This window comes from Siniperca chuatsi, linkage group LG15, assembly GCF_020085105.1.
Source record: "Siniperca chuatsi isolate FFG_IHB_CAS linkage group LG15, ASM2008510v1, whole genome shotgun sequence".
NCBI classification, from domain to species: Eukaryota; Metazoa; Chordata; class Actinopteri; order Centrarchiformes; family Sinipercidae; genus Siniperca; species Siniperca chuatsi.
In genome coordinates, this window is record NC_058056.1 from 1,149,486 (window position 1) to 1,170,377 (window position 20,892).

At 42.2% G+C, this 20,892-nt stretch overlaps 1 protein-coding gene across 2 annotated transcripts in view; it reads left to right on the forward strand.

Moving 5' to 3' along the window:
• si:dkey-288a3.2 (protein phosphatase 1 regulatory subunit 37) overlaps nt 1-20,892 on the forward strand; it is a 74,713-nt gene continuing 53,821 nt past the window's right edge. Inside the window, exons 1-5 of one of the 2 annotated variants that reach the window (XM_044167818.1) lie at nt 1-579; nt 2,891-2,991; nt 15,553-15,598; nt 20,288-20,388; nt 20,581-20,700. In XM_044167818.1, coding sequence (XP_044023753.1) covers nt 432-579; nt 2,891-2,991; nt 15,553-15,598; nt 20,288-20,388; nt 20,581-20,700 — 516 coding nt within the window. In that variant the 5' untranslated portion in view covers nt 1-431. The remainder of the gene's footprint in view (nt 580-2,890; nt 2,992-15,552; nt 15,599-20,287; nt 20,389-20,580; nt 20,701-20,892) is intronic. The other variant, XM_044167819.1, reaches the window with a different exon arrangement.

Below are 20,892 nucleotides of genomic sequence, written 5' to 3' on the forward strand. Positions count from 1 at the left end.
ACCCTGGTGCCAGACAGACCTCGATATGCCTTTACTACCTGCCCATCTGATTGCATGCTATCCTCAGTGCTGCTGGAAATGTGCACAGCCTTACCTATTTTGAATGTGTAATTTGATCCAAACATATCGGGTTTCACTTGCAACCCAGTGCACAGCTCATGAATAAGATATTGTTCCTTTAGTGTCTTGTCTTTCCAAGTGATCACAGAGTGGAGAGAGCTGCACTTCACGTTCAAGAGGGCCGATCAGCTGTTGCACTCGTTTCTGCTCCATCATTAAGCTCGTATCACTTCAGCAACTGTTGCCATGGCTCCCGGAGGTCATAGGCCACGGCGGCTGTCGACACATCGAGTGTTCACCGCTTGAAGTGAACCGACCCTTTGCTTTCAAAGTCCCATTGAAAGCTCGGCGGTGGAGTCCCGAACAGAGGGATGACCAGCTGTAGTGCCAATGATGAGGCAGCAGAAAAGCCCACCAAGCACCAGAAGAAGAGCAGTAGAGGGGAGAAGCGTGTGTCCTTCCCCCCTGACGAACAGATAGTCTCCGGCTTTGCCGAGCACAGGAGCGCGGACAGAAAGGGTAAGTCTGATTTAACATCATAATGATGTCGTGATGGCATTTTGGAGACCTGTGGTCTGTATCTGCATCTGAGGGTTTCACCTATACATCGTTTAACAAAAAATGCTAAATATTTAAAGTGTCTGCATTTTCCTATATAATATGAACACCTTTTCACCACTAGTACTTTTGGTGAACACTCACTATATTCCCTCATTGTCTATATTCTCACTGACTGCGTCTTACTGGATGATAGTGTGTGGCTTGTTTTAGATTAATATCAGGTCAATAAAAGCTGATATTAGTTTCATAATTAAATTCTACATAAATGCAACAGTTTATAGTTTTTCCCACACTACTGGTTGCCAGCAGGGCACAGAGTTGGTCATTTGGTCCAAGGCTTTGGTAAAGCGTGAGAGCTATTTCGACTACTGCAGAGCAGACTGCTCTGACATTTGCTGCGTACATTGTATTTGATGACCCCTCCGACTATTCCGCAAGGGCCACCATCAGGCTGAAATGACCCCTTGACCGCTAATCACCAGTTGAAATATAGTATAAAAGTTGTCAAATTTACCATCTTTTTAGCTAGCTCGACCCCGGGACATCCAGGAGTGCTCAAAGCTGCCACAACGCTTTTGAGATGCTTGCAGAACGAACTCTAATAACTGCAACAGCAACGTTCTAAGCTAGGCTACCATGTCCCAGAACTGTTCCAAGGCACAAGGTCATTTATTGATCCTTATACAACACAAGGTTGGAAAATGAAATGAAGTTAGTAGTCCCTTCATGCTACACACATACAACATATATATATCCTACAGTTATTTCCATGTGTACATACACGGATACCCCCAGGAAATAAGTCAGGGGGAATGCAAGGCAGCAGCAACAAGATAGCGACGGTAATAATATGGTTGTTATCGTCACATAACATGTTCTGGATCTGCATCTGGAAACCGCGTCCGTCCACTTTGACTGCGCCTGACACACAGTCCTCCTCCCCTCACCCCGCCGGAGTCTTGCGCTCCTTCAGTCGAGTGCTTGATCCTCTGCAGAGATGTGGGCACAGCAGTGTCTGATTTCCCATTTGGCTGCTCTCCCGGCTCGTCCTCTCCTCCCGGGGCGGGTGGTGTCTGCGCCGCAGCTCTTTCGTCCAAAGCCCGGCTTCCTTTTCCGATGGATAGGTAATCCGTGTTTCAGCAATAAAGCTGGAAAAACATAAGATAACAGATAAAAACTCAAAGGTCGCGGAGTTTGAAGGAGCTACAGGCCGCTGCAGCTGCATGTGCAGCCGTTGCCGTAGCACTTCCCGGGACCGTCCCGGGACATAAATAGTGAATCGATATCAGTCTCTACATCTGACTGGGTAAAATAATAAAGAAGCACATTTACTAAATACTGTTCCTATGCCTAAGGCCTAGTTAGACATTTAATAAATACATGATGAGTCAGGGCGATTAGCTTCACTTAGCACACAGACCTGACGCAGCTGGGTGGATGGATAAGCTGTTCCTCACCAAGAAAGCATTACACAACATAGCTCCCCTAAAACCACAAACTGTCATTTTTCCATTTCTGTCTACATATAAACACACGAGACCAAATGTGTTAATTAGTGCTCTTTAGAGCTGTTAGGTTTATTTTTGAACTTTGAACAGAGGGTAGCTGTTCCCCCTGCTTCCAGTCTTTAAGATAATCACCTCCTAAAATGAGTCCCGCTCTAGTGAAGAGAATTAGAAATACAAAGTACAAACTATCCTCCTTAAAACACAACACATCCTTTCTTTTATTTTGCCCCTAGATAAATAATTAAAAACATACTGTGATCCACTGTTAGTTTAATCTTTTTAGGTATCATTTCCATAACTAGTTCTTCTGACCTGAAGTCACAGCTAAAACTGAAATTTCAATGTATTTATTATTTATTTATCTTTGTTGAATCACCCCTAAAACGTATTAAGCTAAAACCGTTTGCAATGCAATCCAGCTTTGGAAGGATACACAAGGATCAAAATCTTTAAGTGTTTCAGTTGTAAAATCCTCTGTAGTCTCTCACATCTGGAATCTTCCATCCCATAAGGCTGTGGTTGATAAATCGAGATGCCTGATTGGTTGATTTATTGTTCAGACAGACGTTCATGTCCTTGTCACTCCTCACTGACTGCCATCTTCCCTGTAGCACACACACACACACACACACACACACAAAGCACAGCACAGTTTACCGTATGGCATTTGTGAGCCCCTGAAGCACTTGTGAATGGTTGCTGGTGGCTCACTGGGATGCAGGCACATTAAAGCACTGAATGAGTGGATTCTTCTATTTTAGTTGACAGCTGCCTCACCTTGACAGAGGTAATGGTGGCCTACCAGCAGAGCTGCACCAGACACCGGGTCCAGCCTAGAGCGCACATCCTGCAACAGCTCCAGGTACACTGCTTCACAGATCAGGGTTGGGCTTTGTACATGTCAGTCAAACAGCATGAGGTGGTACTGTAAAGTTTGCGTTTCTGTGGGTGGTGCTGTTCTGTTCATTCTGCTGCACACTAAGTTACTGTATTTCCCAACATTGTGCCAAGATGTGTATCCCTGCTGAAGAACAGTAATTGTGCTACAAAATCAGACTGCTGTATTACTCATACTATCAGTCAGTTATCAGTTATAGTATCATGTTAGCGTAACATGATACATGTTATCATGATGACCTGGGGACTGGAGCAAGTGATTTTGATAGTCAGTGAAAACATGAGAAGTCACTGTGTGTGTGTGTGTGTGTGTGTGTGTGTGTGTGTGTGTGTGTGTGTCTGCTGCCTCCCTCCTTCCTGCCCCTGTTTGCTGTTGCGCTCTCATTGGGTACAGCGTATATCCCGTTTCAGACTCGTCTCAAGGTCCTCCCAATACTAGCGCGTCTTGTTTTTGGCTACGATAAAGCGAGGGCTTGTCCAGCTCCAACGTCGCGTCCTTGAACCGAGGGTCCGAAACAAGGCTCAAAACGTGGCATGAACTAGATTAGATTCATTAGGTTCAACTTTATTGTCATTACACATGTACAAGTGCAGGATATAAAGTGTGAGCAGAAATGCAGGATAGAGCAGTATTATGAAAATATTGTAAAAAAAAAAAAATAATCTAGCTTGTGCTGATCTGTGTCAGATCTCCAAAATATGTCTGCAGCAGGCAAACTGGGCTCAGGCTGTGCGGTCTGTACTAGTCTTGTTAATGGACACTGGTAGGTTGAAACGATACAGTAATAAACAAACGCGATCTCTGTTCATTAACAGGCACACCTTTAGTAGCTCAGGCGATTATAGCCACTCAGTGACTCAGTGGTTCAGGGCCCCCCCACAAGGGGCCACAAAATGAATCTAATAGGTAACGAGATGACATCCCAGGTAGGAAACCATTATTTCTGGATTGAACTCCAATCAGATTGAACTCCCCTCGTCTTGCCAGAGTCCAGCGTTCTTTCAGCGTGGAATGTGGTCCGCCCGTCGAGTGCAATGGTTTTGATCTGGGATGTTGTGGTGGAGCCAGGTCTCTGTAAGATGTGGGCACAACAGTCTCTGAGACCCTGTTGCTGAGTTAGCCCATTTTGAGCAGCCTTAGGTCCAAGCTGGGTTAGCTTAGCTCTTATCCCGGCTCTCTTCCTGGGCCGGTGGCAGTGGCCGCTGTGGCGCTTGGTCCGGCTGGAACCTGGCTGGTTGGTCAAGATGGGCAGTGATCGTTCCAGGGTCCGCTTCACTTAATCCAATCCCCTCGCTTCCTTTTCCAATGCTGATGAGTGTATTTCTATCATAGGTAATACAGGCTTCAGCAATAAAGGCGCCAAACAACACCAAATTAAAACAAAAATGTAGCAAAGTCACCACTACTGGCCACCGCATCTGCACGTGCCACCATCACCAAATGACCAAAAGACTAAAATGCGACCATAACTGCTAACTTGTTTTAATACAAATAGTGACCACAGATCCTCATGCTAGAGGTCTAAACTCCAACCTGATGAAACCTGCAAAGTGAAATACATCTTTAAAAGAAGTGTGTGTAAGCCTATGCAACATCAGCAACTCTGCTCATAAAATAACTATACCATGCAGTGATATTTCAGAACTCAACAATATAACCCAGTGCAACTCAGGCCGCATGCACTGTCAGAGCATATCTGACTGCAAACTCAAGGTTTTCTGAAACAAAGGCACCTTCATGTAACGGCACTTACAGAAACACACAGAAACACTGATTTTGGAGCCCCGACACATAATATACGTATACATACTCACTGTGACACAGTACACACACGTACTGAAATTCCTTGGATAATTTGAATAATTTGGGTCCATCAGCCTCAATCAGGCTTATTGCTGCAGAGCATAACAGCATCGCCTCTCCAAGCAAGAGGCCAAGAGCAGGTTCACTGCAGGGCTCGAGGTAGTGTCAATGCGAATAATCCACAGCCGTAAACAACACATGCACAACGGTGTACGACACTTTTTGTAAATTAATATTGAGGGAGGTGATTATTCATTTACACATTTATTGTAGCATTGACTGACCTGATGATAATCACTTTCCTTTCTGTGATTCATACTTTTTTCTTTTATCAGTTGGTTTGTGCTTTTTTAGCTTTTTAGTCTAATAAATAAACAAAATAAACTCATATAATGTCAAGAAGAGGAAATATTTGTACACCTATTTTCCTTATTAAACAGAAAAATACAACCGTACACCTTCTAAATTCTAAGTCTAAAAAGTCTAAAGTTTCTCTCTTTTACTGAACTAAGAGCAGCTTAATTGCCTTGTTCTCATCGTTAAACACAAATTCAAACTCGCCAGAACTGTCTTAGTTAGTCTGTCCACTGTTCCAACAGTCACCAACTCTGGTTTGGTCGAAATAAATCCTAATTCACCATGTTAGATGTGAAAAATATTCTGGCTCCACAAGCGAACTGTGCCTCTCTGATGTCCGACCTCCGTCACGCTCCTCTCCCGCTTGACGCCTCTCCTGTACCTTCCTGAACCCGCCGTGTCTTCGTCGCCCCGGAGTCAGAGTCCGGAGTAAATCATCCCGGTGCCGTGTTCCCTGTCGTCAAACTGGCCTCCGTCTGTCCCAGACTGGCTGTGTTCGGTCCCGTTCTGGCCTTGTTCACTGGGAGGCTGCCGAGCCCGGTACCATTGCCCGCTCGCCCCGCTCCGGTTCTGCTGCCCATCCCGGCGCCCGCCAGAATTCCCTGCTGTGCCCCCCCCCCGTCCTGGGCCTGAAATCCTCCTCCACCCTGGCGGTCCAAAGCTCCTGTACTAGGGCTGCTAAGTTAGCTGCGCAGCTAACTGAGCTAACTAGTTAGTGGCAGTTAGCAGCAGTTAATTAAGCAGCAACTGTTGTTTGATAATCAAATGTTTGTTTCAGTCATTTTTTAAGCAAAAGTGACAAACTGGTTCCAGCTTCTGAAATGTGAGGATTTGATGCATTTCTTTGTCATACATGATAGTAAAGTGACATTTTAAGACATTTGAAGATGTCACCTTGGGCTGTGGCAAATTATGATGAGCATTTTTCACTATTTTGTTAAATTTTATAGACAAATCGATTAATCGAGAAAACATTCGGCAGATTAATCAATAATGAAAATCGTTTATTGCAGCTCTACACTGTGATAACTTGTAGGCGTCTGATAAGCCTTCAAATCCACGGATCTGTTATTCAGACTTCCCGGATCGTATTTCATTGTTTCACCGGTGCCTGAAGCAACACGACCCCTTGCTTTTTTTAATGCAAGGCTGTTTTTGGTCTGAACGCACAGTAAGTTCACTCATACGACTCAGACACTGGAGATGTCAAAGGATAACATTCATTGTGAAGTGAACTCTCTAAAACATGCTGGCACCACCCAACGCAACCTCAAAGACTCAAACGGCACCCAGGGGCACTTTATGCAAATGTCCTCTAATGCTCAGGAGCAACAACCTGGCCACAACCAGTCACACTCAATTTGATTCCCTCATCAAACAGAAGATAGTTAGTTTTCATAATATTTTCTACTGCACACAACTACGTTCAGGGAACTTCAAACAAAACGTAGGAAAAATTGAATGTGGTCAACAGCTTCCCAATTCTCTACAATAGAAGTTCAACAATGTACTGACTTACCTAGATGCTAATTCGCATCTCGTCATGGCCTCTCACGTCTTTTATTGACTTTGCATGCGATAGTGCCACCTCTAAAATAAAAGCCTTCTAATTGTCTTTATTGCTTATTCTCCCCTGAAATAAAATGAAAAGAAAAAGATTTGCAGCTGTTGCTCTCAGAATGGTTAATTCTACATAGGTCATACTGATATCAGAAATCGCATATTGGTCTATTATTTTTCACACATACGTCACAGTCACACTTGCATACACTAGTCTCTAGTGCAAGCATGAAAAAACATCTCTTTCTCAGTGACACACACATATTCTCTCCCTCTCCAATAAAATAAACTCACTTATTCTCTCTTAGCCACACTTGAAACAGTCTGCCATTTATAATTCATTACTTACTTTACTTGGACGAGCCATGTTAAAGCACGCCTGCCCCCCCCGCATAAATTTTACTTGAGATCAAGGGGAATTATTTGTGGAAAATTAGAGACTTAGCAGTGCTTACATTAAGCATACAGCCGCTGTATTATCTCCGAGGTGCTAATGAACCCAGTTGCATTAGAAACTAATGTAGGTGGTCCTCCTGAAAGAGTAAAATATGTATGGTTAAGCATTAGCTAAGAGGGGCAATATTTAGACCAAAAGGGCTGCATGCGAATGAATCCATAATAAGACGATGCAAAACGAAAAGACGAACGCCTAAAGAGTAAATTTATTAAATTAGGTCTCTTCAGGCGAGGGGCAATTCCCCCGAGGACCAGTGTTATTATAGAATATTTAAAGCTTTTTTTATTGCACCCTTGGGCCCCTTTGCACTCCTTTGAAATGTTGTAAGTGGATAAAACAGTATTGCTGGTGGTGACATCTTCATAGGAGTGGTAAACAATAATAGGTTGAAGCCAGCGGGGTCTAAGGCCGCCATGCTTAAACTCTCTAATTTCACTGTGCAAACTGTGAAGTCTGCGTCTCCCCGCTCTGTTTCTGTTTGGCTCTCTCTGTGATTAGAAACATAATTGAGATGATCAAGCTCCGTCTCTACACGACTGTTTTGGCACGAGGGAAGAGCTTAACTGCAGTGATTTATATTCAAATTGAAAAATAACTGTGAGACACATTAGTAGCTAATACAGGTGGTCCTATGAGGTTGGTTCAAGCTTCCCCAGGGAGACAATGGCATTTTTTGATTGATTGATCGATCGATTGATTGATCGATCATTATTTTGGTATTTAAGTTAAAATGAATAAAAACTGAAAAGTACCCAAGTGCTTACAGAGCGACAAAAAAATGACTCAGTGTCAGAGATTATAGCAAAGACTGAAACCGTAGTTTATTACGCCTACCCTTCCCACAATCCCACATTTACAAGATTCTCCCCAGACACACACGCACACGCACACGCGTATGCACACATACACACAAGCACATATGTATGTATGCAAACACACATATGCACAGGCACATGCTCACGGTAGCATATACTCACTGGTAGCGTGCATCAATGACTGCAGTAGCTGTGCTTGTGGTTTATGTCGTGCCCACGTGGGTTTACTGCCATACAGTGAGTCCACCAGAAACACCGCTGCAGCGGTCAAACAACATTTGTCAACTTCTTACATATAACATTATGTTGCAAACTTTGTCTCTGTTTCAGCCACTTCAGATACATTCTGCCACTCCCTTCCTAAGACACAGCTCATCACCCTTTCAGAAGAAGTCGGCAGCAAAGCTCTTAAATCATCACATCCAGAGAAATAGCTTACAGTAATGTCGACTTTTGGTTCAGTTCTGCTTCATTTTTAGGTTTGAATACATCTTTAAGGAATCATTTCTGCTGACCGTCACAGTTACTCTGTTACTCTCATCCAGGCATCTTCCTCACCACTCTGTTCCCATCGCCAGCACGCCCCCACTGATGGCCAAAGCAAACATCTGCAACGTTTAAAGAACCCCCCAGATCTAGAAGATCATCATGTTAACAGAATAGATCAACGAAAATGGATTTATCCTGTAAACAAAGCATGAGGGCATGTCATGACATTGGTCATGTGACCAAAGTCTGATTTTTTTTGTGATTAATTCCAAAGTAAAGATCTTTTACTTTGCACTGAAATCACTGGATGTATTTAAGAGAAAGCTCTTTTTTACCCAGACTTATCACAGTGCGCTCTGCTCCTTCACACATGATCCTCCAGAATTTACATCACATATATCTGTCTACCTGTTGGCGTGGCGTTCAATCGATGGATTCCTTCTTATGACTGATTTATTGATTGATTAGTTTCACTTTACAGAGAATTAAACCCTGTAGTTTTTAGGTTTTAGGTGAAGTATTTTCCAACCCTCCAAACACAAAAGGACTCTAAATCAAGCAAGCTCCGACGATGAGTTTGTATTCTTCCCATGATGTTTGGAGAATAAGCTCGGAATTAGTTGCATGTTGGCAAATCTTCTAATGAATAGCTTAGTGGATGTTTCCCTTGCAGATTATTCAGTTGAGTGGACTGAAGAGAAATCAATTACCACAACTTAACTTTCATTATTTATCCTACAGCTAACGGCCTTACATGACAGTGTGCCTCTCTCACATTCATCGGGTCAGATTCAATACTCACAAATGTTATTTTCCTGGGATTAATCCCTCTGAGGAGGGGGGAGAAGAGAGCCAATCCCTCCACAAATGAAAAGACAAGAGAAAATGTGTTTTTACAGACCACCGCTGCTTTCTCAGCTCTTCTGATTAGCATTAATGTTGCACTGCGGAAGTCTGCCGACACACACACACACACGCGTGTTCACAGAAGGCTATAGCTCTCCCAGCCTGCATAATTCTAAAGGGAACATTTTTTTCTTTTAAATTTAATGCATGCTGATTGTTATTGCCCCCCCCGAGTAGTCAGCAGCAAGGTAAATGTCACTAAGTAAGTGCCACACTTACACCTTGGTGGTTGTTAGCAGGTTTTGCATGCAAAATAAAAGCCCAGAGAGCACTAGGAGGAGGTGGAGGAGGTGGAGGAGTGTTCCTGCATGCGTCTGAATGCGAGCGCTTATCAGGAAACAGCAGGGGGACCGGACATATGTCTCTCCTCTCATTACAGGCCGAGACGGCGATAACGGGCCGCTCAGTGGTGCATATGAAACGGCGTACAGCGGCAGCCGCGGCGATCACACGGAAAAGGGAGAAGCGGGGAGTATGGGTCGGGAAGAGGAACACCACGGGACCCGCCGCTAACACACTCCACTCTGTCATTCAGACGGTCCACACACACACACACACACACACACACACACACACAGCCACAACATGCTTTATTTAAAACACACTGACTCCACAGCTTTTCCATTGTACTTTTAGATGATTTTGCTTTAACGCCGTTTGGGAAACAGCATGCATAACTGAAGAAGAGCAGACCCTCGTCGACGTGTAAAATAGTCTATTTTACATTCTCTACCTCTAATTGAATTCGGAGCAGTTGCAGTTAAACTGAATGGCATGTGTGATGCACTATTGGTGGTGCACTATTAGGCTGAATTGAATTTGCATGGTCGGGTGGTCGCACAAGTAATATGAGTGCTTTTGTAAGTAGGATAATATTACAGGCCTGGACTCACCGAGGGTTCACACCGGGGAGACGCTCGGCGCCTGCTGTTTACAGAAACATACGGAAACAATACGTTGATGGGATTTTAATTATTTGTAGTTGCTGTAGATTGCCCCTGTTTACTTCATAACTCCCCCAAATGACTGCATTTGTAGCATATACAGTATAGGCTCCATAGAGGTTTACAGGTTCAGTTCACCCACATTCCAAACACACAGATAGTGTTCTCTCACGTACCTCCTGGAGTCGTTGTGTTTTCAGATCTGTGTCTCCTTCCCAGTGTGGAGGAGGACGGAGTGCAGTGTGTGCTGCTCGCAGTCCTCACTGTTGTTTGTTGGACGTTTCCACACATTTGACACTTGTGGGGAACAGTAGGTGTGAGCACCCAGGAGTGGAGCGTGACTAAGTGACCCAGCTTGTGCACTGAATGTCTGGGAGGAACCACATGAGCAGCATTTGAGGATCCAAGTAGAATGCTTTGGTATGGATCTGTCCATCATGGAAGAAGAGACGGAAAAGGCAGCGTGTTACTTGTACATGTTGCTAACGCCAGATTCCCAGCAAAGTGGCTCCGCTGCAGCTACCGCCCTGTGTGCATGTCTGCGGATGCATAACTGGCTCTTATGTCTTGTCTGGATTCATTGCTATATTCTCTTTTTACCATCGATTCATTATTTTGGAGCTATGTAAGCTCTTAGGGTTTTTTAAATTAGAGCGAAACAAAGATTGATCGGTGAACGGACCCTGGTGACGCCCCCAGCCTGCGAGAGGGGGACATGAACGCATGACCCAGATTCAGAAGTGTTACCAAAAGTCTAAATTAATTCAAGTTATTGTACTGACTACGTATTTTAGATGATGTTTTAAAAGAAAATCATAAATAATTGTGCATCAAAATGGATACAGCCTGTCCCTCCAATATGAACGCTGACAGAATCACATAGTGAGGAACTTGCAGAACTAAATCTAAAATTCAGCTAATTCAGTTAAACGCACAGATCAGACTGCTAAAGCTGTACGACGCGACGTGCACACCCTCTGAAAACACACACACACACACACACACACACACACACACACACACCCTTCCACCCGAGCACTCGCCACTCAGCCTTGAATGTGTACATTATTTTTGACATCAGCCATTTAAGGGGCCAGTATATTTTACACAAAGTGGCATTAATTAAGTCGCTAAACGCACGCTATCATATATTTCAAAAGCAGTGCGGATGAACAAAGGCAGTGACAGTTGGAAATACTGTGAAAGTCAATTAGAATTTTATGTACGTTTTTAGATCTCTTTTTTAAATGATAAATTAAGTTACTAATTTTGTCTGTGCTCTTTCTAGACACTGCAGCTTTAATTGCTAATTGTTAACAGCGAACGAATACATTTGCATATTAATTAGCTCCCAATTTACATTTTTAATTTGCTGCCTTCAAAGGGTGTGAGATAAAAGGTCGTGTTATTTTAAATAATTTATCCTTTATTGCAGAAAAGATGCTGAAAGGAAAATGTTGGGGTGATTTTTAACCCCTAAGAGCTCTGGAAATGCACGTGAAAAATACATACAAATATATATTTATTTATATTTTTTGTCAGTTAATTAAATGGGCTAAGGAGAAAAATGGTGCGCTCAAACAGTTTTTAATACAAAGCCACCCGGAGAGGCAGAACCGCTCTGGACGGCTGAGTGAAGAATGGTGAATGCACCAGAGATGACTTCTGTGGAAGTCAAGTTTGGAAACCAGATCGCCCCTCTCTGTCTTCTCCTGCTGCCTGTGTGTGAGGGAGGGAACGCTTTTCTTTTTATCACTCCATTTTGTCCTCTCTCCCTCCTGACACATCAATTGATTTGGCAGCCGGCGCCTTCGGTTTCCGTCTTTCACCACGAGGCAGCGGCGAGAGGAGAGGGAACGAACAAGTTCAGAAATTCATTAAGATGAAAAACAGCCGCCACTGTATTTCCAGTGAGGAGGAGGAAGTGCTGCGTGTGTGTTTCTTTCTCCTTCTCTGCGTGTGTGTGTTTGGGAGTGTGATATGCCAGTTGCTTGCACGTTCTTATTGAGCGTCGTTCATTGGCTCTGTGCCACAAACAAGCCGCGTTGCCGAGCAGTCGCCAGCCGGACGCCAGCACACAGTGAGCTCTTCTTCTTACTGTTGTTGTTGAGACAGACCACACAAACTCCTGAGTGACAGAGATGCATACAGAGTCAGTGAAAGAGACGGACGGAGCAAGCTGGACATCCAACACCACCCAAACATGCCTTTACTCCGCACCAAACCACTAACGGCGTTCCACCCGAGCACAATAAGTCAGCCCTCTGATGCTGTTGTCTTCTGTTTTTGGATCCCATGTATATGTATTTGAATTTTTACACATTGTAATAACTGATGACATGTTTATGAGGACTCGAATAAGGAGCTGAAGTGGGGGTAAAGTTGCATTTTGGGGGGAAGCAGAGCCATATGTGGCAGAGGCGGAGATAAATGGAAAAAATACACACATCTGCATGAAAGTCTAATGGAGCATAATTGATGGTTCAAAGACTTTATTTCCATACTGAATATATTCCTAAACTGATTTTGCATTGGTCATCTCACGGCAGGCTAACACCATGCTCAATGACGGAGATGTGTATGATGGGAAATGATGTCCCCGCTCAGTGTTTTTGCTGTAATACTCACACAGGGCATGGAACAGCAGTCTACAGCCACCACACAGAACTGAATAGAATATTTGCCGTGTACGTGCACGTAGTGTAGGGTGGAAGGAAGGAGCAGGAGGGAGCGACCTGTAGGCACACGTACAGATCCTATTTCTTATGCAAAGGCAGTGCTGAAAAACAGCAGGTGCTACACAGAATAAAAACCGATATTTTAAAAGTTATTGAATTAATATATAAAGAAACAAGGGACCATATGTATGTTAATTGCAGCTTTTCTAATGCATATGTTGCTTGTTTTCACCTAATAATTGTAGATAAATCAGATTTTTTTTTACCCATATGGCACATTTTTAAAAGACGCCAATCTTCCAAATAAAAGGCTGAAATATTAAAAACCAAAACAAACAGAATTCATGCGTTCATGCAACGGATTGATGATATCTTTATCATATATTTTTGGTATAATGGTATAATTTTGGATCAAATTAATAAAGAAATATTTAATCAATCTCAAGTGAGGTGATGTTGCACCTCCGCTCCTTCCTGTCTGAGCGCACAGTGACAGAAAACCAGCTTTATTTATATATAAAGCTCTGTGTGTTAAAGCATACACACATTCGCTCAGTGCGTAAGTGTGTGTGTGTGTGTGTGTGTGTGTGTGTGTGTGTGTGTCAGTTAAGATGATTACAGAGGGAAATTCAGCCACCTCTACCAATTACACACCAGCCTCTTGTATACATAAACAGTGCAGTTTATGTCCCATTGATCTGTCTAATTCTTTCAACAGGAGCACATTATGGCCGCCGTCTTTTTGTCTCCCGCCTTGCTCTCCTCTCTGCAGCATGACAGCCGAGCGAGGGAAGCCTTCCAAGTCCTTTTGTACTCCCCGTGTCCCTTTGAACAATGAATCATATTTAGCAACAAGAGAGGAAAAAAGGCGCTGCTCGCAAATAAGAAGGCGGCAATTCAATAAGCCAGCCAAGCTGGGTCGGTGTAGGGCAGCCAGTCAGAAAGCCAGGGTTCGACTGACATGAAGGGCCGGCAGGGCCCGGGCTCCTCACACCCCCTCTGCTTTAATGTTGGTAAAAACAACCAGAGAAAGTGTCAGTGGCTGTCTAATTTAATATTATGAAGTGGCCCTAGAAATGTGGTGTACTTACATATTAATTATTAGATTATTAGCAAAATACGCAAAAATCAAAGGTCGAGCTTATTATTTATTAGGAGTTTAACAATCACAAAGTCAGCTGATCTGCTCCGCCCGCTGTGTGGGCGTGGCCTGGCAACAGCAGCCAACAGCCTCACCACTGTCATCACATTTTGATTTTAATGCTGCTTAATCCTGATTGGTGCACGGAAATATACGACAACACCTTTTTCAGCCCCTCCCACTTTAAAGAGAAAGGCAAGAACACACACACGCACACACACACACACGCACGCACGCACGCACACACACACACACACACACACACACACACACACACACACACACACACACGCACACACACGCACACACACACGCACGCACGCACACGCGCACACGCACACGCACGCACACACACATGCACACACACGTGTGCGTGCGCAGCCACAGCGGTTGTCCGTGGCAGAGCCTTCTGTGTTCAGAGACGAGGCTGATTGACTGGTTGTTTTTCAAAGCAAAGTAAACACAACAATAGCTGTAATGTGTAGAACAACAATCTACTACAATTAAACGCATTCAAATAAAAGAAATAAACACAATAAGAGCTTCAACAATATGTTTAGTACAATTTCCTTCCTGTGAAAGCTGCAGAAAATGAAAATGAACAGGGGAAGCCAGTGATATCTTTCATTTGCTCACTTTGAGGGCCCCCTGGTGGTAATCGATGCTTCCACTAACTGCTGTTTTAAATTAATATTCAGTTTTCATGCTAAACATCCAAATATCTCCCAAAGCTGTGTTCTTATAGGCCAATTCTTCGAAACAGCATCTGATCATCAGGCAGCAGTCCTCATTTGAATCCAGACTGGTGAACTTCTTTCAGGGTAGCAGCTGCTGGCCTCAGCCTGCCCTAATCAATGAAGAGTCCATTCCAGACACATTACTGCCATTAAACACCAGCATAAATAACTTTTTGGTCGCTGTCACTCAGAGGTGTTCAAAAACCAGCTCCATATATGAGCCCAACCCCAGTCACAGAATCTCATTTTAGAAAAGGAAGCGTCCCCTGTTTTGCTTGTCACTAGAAAAAGAAATCTGTGTTTTCCACCATGTGCACAAATCTGCCACCTCCCGCGATTGATGCAGTCAAATTAGATGTATGTGGAACACTGGCTCTGGCAAATGAACACATCAACTGATGACCAGCTGTTTCTAATTATTATACACTGGTTAATTAGGACGGCGTGTCACCATCAACGGCGGCGGTAAACTGTGTGAAATTCATAATTCATGCTCTGGCGTCCAATAAGCCTGCCTGATCAAACCGGTACAGTGTGGCATGGATGGAGAGGCCGTGTGTGTGTGTGTGTGTGTGTGTGTGTGTGTGTGTGTGTGTGTTGGCGCCTCCTGCTTCTACCCCTCTCTGTCTCTCTCTCAGCAGGGTGTGTGTGTAGGTGGCAGTGTGAAATGTCTGGATCTCAAAGGTAAGCTGAACGCCTCACTCTGTCATTATTAAACATGATTGAGGACTTTATGTGACATCCATAATACACAGAATGAGTTTGTAATGTTTTACATATTCAAGTGTAATTATAGAAAATACGTAATAACAGACCAAAAATATCTGAGATCATTTTACAATTTTTACACAAAGAAGAAAACACTCCTGACGTCAGTTAATAACGAACCTCGGTGGGATATTTCTGATCCTGTATCTCAACGTTCTTCACACACAATAAATAAAATAAACATAAATCCACAAGTCAAGTGTGTGGATTTATTGAAATGATCGTGAGAACCAAAATGAGTGCATATCCTTTGTTTGCTGCAGTTAATTACTTATTTTCATGTGTTTCTCAAAAACACAATGCAGCTTCCATTGGCAATCTGCCATAAAACCGTGAGTGGAGATAACTGCTGGGTTGGCTTACAAAATGACACTTCTACCTGATGCAGTTTCAAATTTTTCAAGAATTTCCTAGGAATGTGTGAATGTATGAAAGCCCACAGAATACGGCAGGTCACCAAGAAGAAAATAACACCATAACAAAATAACAAAATCCTTCAAACCATCTGATTTCCTAACCCAAATCTTAACTGTAAACCTAATGCTTATCCTGGCCTTACATTAATCTCAACCCTAGCACTAAGTGAAACCTGAATCAGTGCCTGATATTAAATTCACTTAGTCATAACCATTACCCCGACTCAAATCTAATCCCAGTTCAAATGCTAACCCTAAATATAACTCCTAATCCTAAACAAAATTTTAATGTAACCCTTACATTAAATTAAACGTAATCCTGTACATTTTACTCTAAACCCAATTAATACAATTTAAGATGTATTTGATTGCATCCCCTACATTCAACTAAAACTAATCCTAATTCAAATCCAAATCTTAACCCAAATTCTAACCCTAAACTAAATTCAAATTCTGGTTCTTACATTAAACTAAACCTAATTCTCCTTTAAATCCTAAATCCAAAGTCAGATTTCTTGTACATGTGAGCGCTGGACAGAATATTATCACTTTGAAGGTCTTAAAACTTCTCACGAGTGTAGAAGTTCATCAGCAGGCGTGTCTGCATCCAGCAGCACTGTGAAGTTGTGTGCGATGCCATGATGGGCGTCTCTGTCGTCACGCAATGATGACATCTGACTCCGGGTGTCGCTGCCTTATTATCTTCCCGACGCAGGGCGGATTAGAAAAATGGGATTTCAGATGGCTCTCCCTTCCACCCCACACACCCTCTGCCATCGCTCAGTTAAGTGATTATTGTTAAAACACCGGGAAAAAAGTCATTTTGGAAATAATTATGATAGTAATTATCATTCCCCCCTTCTTGGCTGGGGAGATAAGAATTAACCGAGAGAGAGAGAGAGAGAGAGAGAGAGAGTCTTAAAAGTCACATGGATTTGTCACAGTGTGACTCCTGATCAGGGTTAGGGAGCAACAGTAATCAGATTACCAGATCTTAACTGTAATTCCTTAAATGCATTAATGAACACACATCACATATAAGATTACTTAAAAACACATGAGCTATGAAGGAGCAACACATCACAGTAATCAGATTACAAAATGGTGACAGTGATCCCTGATGATCACTTAAAAAGAATAGGATTAGAAGTAATATCAGTAATTATTTGGTTTACAGGGCAGAGAAAGTCACTGACTGAACTGAACGCCCTGTATCACCTTTACACCCCTAACATGTACATACATGCTAAAATAAAGCAGAATACAACAGCAGTAAAAGTAAAAAAAAAACAAAAAAAAGGGAGATGCAAGGTACAAAAAAGTGTGTGACACATGAGTAAAAGTGTAGGGTACCAGTCACAAAGTTCCAAATGAAAAGCAATCAATAAAAAAGTTGCATGTTTGTATATTACAATAATTCTATGTAAAAAGTGTACAGAAAGGTGCATCAGTGTTATTGTGTTACATATGTTATAAATTACAAGGATAGAAATGTAAAGTACAATGAAAAAAGAAAACAGTGAACAGTACGAAGGGGTGCATCACACTGCAGGGGACGATGGGAGCGGCACAATACCACAGAGTAAAAAATACTCACTTTCAGTTAAAGTGCTACATTCAAAATCTTACTAAGCTAAAATATACTATCGAAAATACAGTATGTAGGAAAATCTAGTAAAATGGTATTATATTAGTGTATATTGTACATATGGAGTCAAAAGTAAAAAACACATCATGATCATGTCAATGTTACTGTATATGATTACTGTCTGTATTATATTGTCTCATATCTAAGCAGTCTTTTAATGTTGTAGCTTGTCAAGGTGGAGCTTTTAGCTACTTTATATACCATCGGGTTGTTTAATCAATAATAATTCTTCACATTTTACAATATTATCAAATGTTTTGTGTTAAAAATCATCATCATATACATGTAGTGGAGTAAAAATATAATATTTCCCTCTGATATGTAGTGGAGTGGGGGTAGAAAGTAGTATCAAATGGAACTACTCAATTAAACTACAAGTAACTCAACACTTGCGCACACACACACACACACACATATATATATATATATATGTGTGTGTGTGTATATATATATATATATATATATATACACACTGGTGTGAAAAAGTGTTTTCCCCCTTCCTGATTTATTTTTTTTTTGCATGTTTGTCACACTTAAATGTTTAATCATCAAACAAATTTAAATATTAGTCAAAGATAACACAAGTAAAAACAAAATGCAGTTTTTAAATAAAGGTTGTTATTATTAAGGGAAAACAAAATCCAAACCTACATGGCCCTGTGTGAAAAAGTGATTGTCCCACCTGTTAAAACATAACTTAACTGTGGTTTATCACAGCTCAGTTCAATTTCTCGAGCCACACCCAGGCCGGATTACTGCCACACCTGTTCTCAATCATGAAATCCCTTAAATAGGACCTGCCTGACAAAGTGAAGTAGACCAAAAGATCTTCAAAAGCTAGATATCATGCCGAGATCCAAAGAAATTCAGGAACAAATGAGAAAGAAAGTAATTGAGATCTATCAGTCTGGAAAAGGTTATAAAGCCATTTCTAAAGCTTTGGGACTCCAGCGAACCACAGTGAGAGCCATTATCCACAAATGGCGAAAACATGGAACAGTGGTGAACCTTCCCAGGAGTGGCCGGCCGACCAAAATTACCCCAAGAGCGCAGTGACGACTCATCCAAGAGGTCACAAAAGACCCCACAACAACATCCAAAGAACTGCAGGCCTCACTTGCCTCAGTTAAGGTCAGTGTTCATGACTTCACCATAAGAAAGAGACTGGGCAAAAATGGCCTGCATGACAGAGTTCCAAGACGAAAACCATCACTGAGCAAAAAAAACATTAAGGCTCGTCTCATTTTTGCCAGAAAACATCTTGATGATCCCCAAGACTTTTGGGAAAATACTCTGTGGACTGACGAGACAAAAGTTGAACTTTTTGGAAGGTGTGTGTCCCATTACATCTGGCGTAAAAGTAACACCGCATTTCAGAAAAAGAACATCATACCAACAGTAAAATATGGTGGTGGTAGTGTGATGGCCTGGGGCTGTTTTGCTGCTTCAGGACCTGGAAGACTTGCTGGGATAAATAGAACCATGGATTCTGCTGTCTACCAAAAACTCCTGAAGGAGAATGTCCGGCCATCTGTTCGTGACCTCAAGCTGAAGCGAACTTGGGTTCTGCAGCAGGACAATGATCCAAAACACACCAGCAAGTCCACCTCTGAATGGCTGAGGAGGAACAAAATGAAGACTTTGGGGTGGCCTAGTCAAAGTCCTGACCTGAATCCTATTGAGATGCTGTGGCATGACCTTAAAAAGGCAGTTCATGCTCGAAAACCCTCCATAGTGGCTGAATTACAACAATTCTGCAAAGGTGAGTGGGCCAAAATTCCTCCATAGCGCTGTAAAAGACTCATTGCAAGTTATCGCAAACGCTTGATTGCAGTTGTTGCTGCTAAGGGTGGCCCAACCAGTTATTAGGTTTAGGGGGCAATCATTTTTGCAAAAAAATAAGAAATCAGGAAGGGGGCAAACACTTTTGCACACCACTGTACATACACACACACACACACACACACATACATATATATATATATATATATATATATATATATATATGTGTGTGTGTGTGTGTGTATATATATATATATATATATATATATGTATATATGTGTGTGTTATATATTAGATAATTTATATTATGTATATTGTTAAATTGTTCATTCCATACTCAATATACTTTTGGAGGTAAAGTAATCAGACTACATTTAGAGGTTTGGGGAGTTCAGTTGTTGTATACAAGTGAGTTATTTTATTGATTACAATGTTCTGCAGACAGTCAGTAATCAATGGACACTTGAGCATTCACATCTTGGAAGTCCAATCATGATAAACTGCGTCCTGTTCCTTCTAACTGGAGCTGTCATCATTGTTTCTCTTTCTCTGTTTCTGATTAAGTCTCAGCACATTATTAAAAGAAAACATACACACACACACAGATAAACTTTACCTATAAAGGAAGTTGTTTTGTCGTGATTTTTGCTGAAATGTTCATTTCAGGAAAAGGATAAAACACATTTAGAGCCGTGCAATTTTGCCTGTTAGCAAACAGCCTCCCAATTATCTTCCGTTTGATTGCTTGCCTCTATCAAGGTGAGCGATTAGACCACCGCTCCTGTGAAGCTCTGGAAGTCGTCCTGAAATCGCTGCACTTTGATTTCATCAATCTGCAGGCAGCCCAACTGGAAGAAAATGTGAGTTTTATGAGCAAAACTTATTTTCCTCATCTTCGTCTTCCAATTCCAACACAGTTTCATATTCAGGCCTTCCCCTGTATCAGATTAGAGGCTATTTTTTTCCTGCCAAAAGAACTTCATAACATTCCTGTCAAATTTGGGCCTTGCTTTCTTCATTTTTTTCTCCTTCACTATTTTTTTTTCTTCCAGGGAGCATCGTCCTTGCTGGATATGATTTTGTACTATGAATCTACAACGCATCTTGACATTTCTGACAACAGCAGTATGGGAACATCGTGTTGGAGGGCCCTCGCTCATTTGATAAAGCAGGTTGGCTGACGCTGTGGAATAGTAATCTCTTCTTGTGGGCTTTCTCCGGGGGATAATGTAGAGCCTAGAAAGTGAGTTTGTTGCACATTACATGGATTGAAGATGCAGGCCAGAGCAAACAGGGTGAGAAGTTCCCCCAATGCGAACACGAGCATAAACACATCAAAACACACACGCTGCATTACTGCCGCA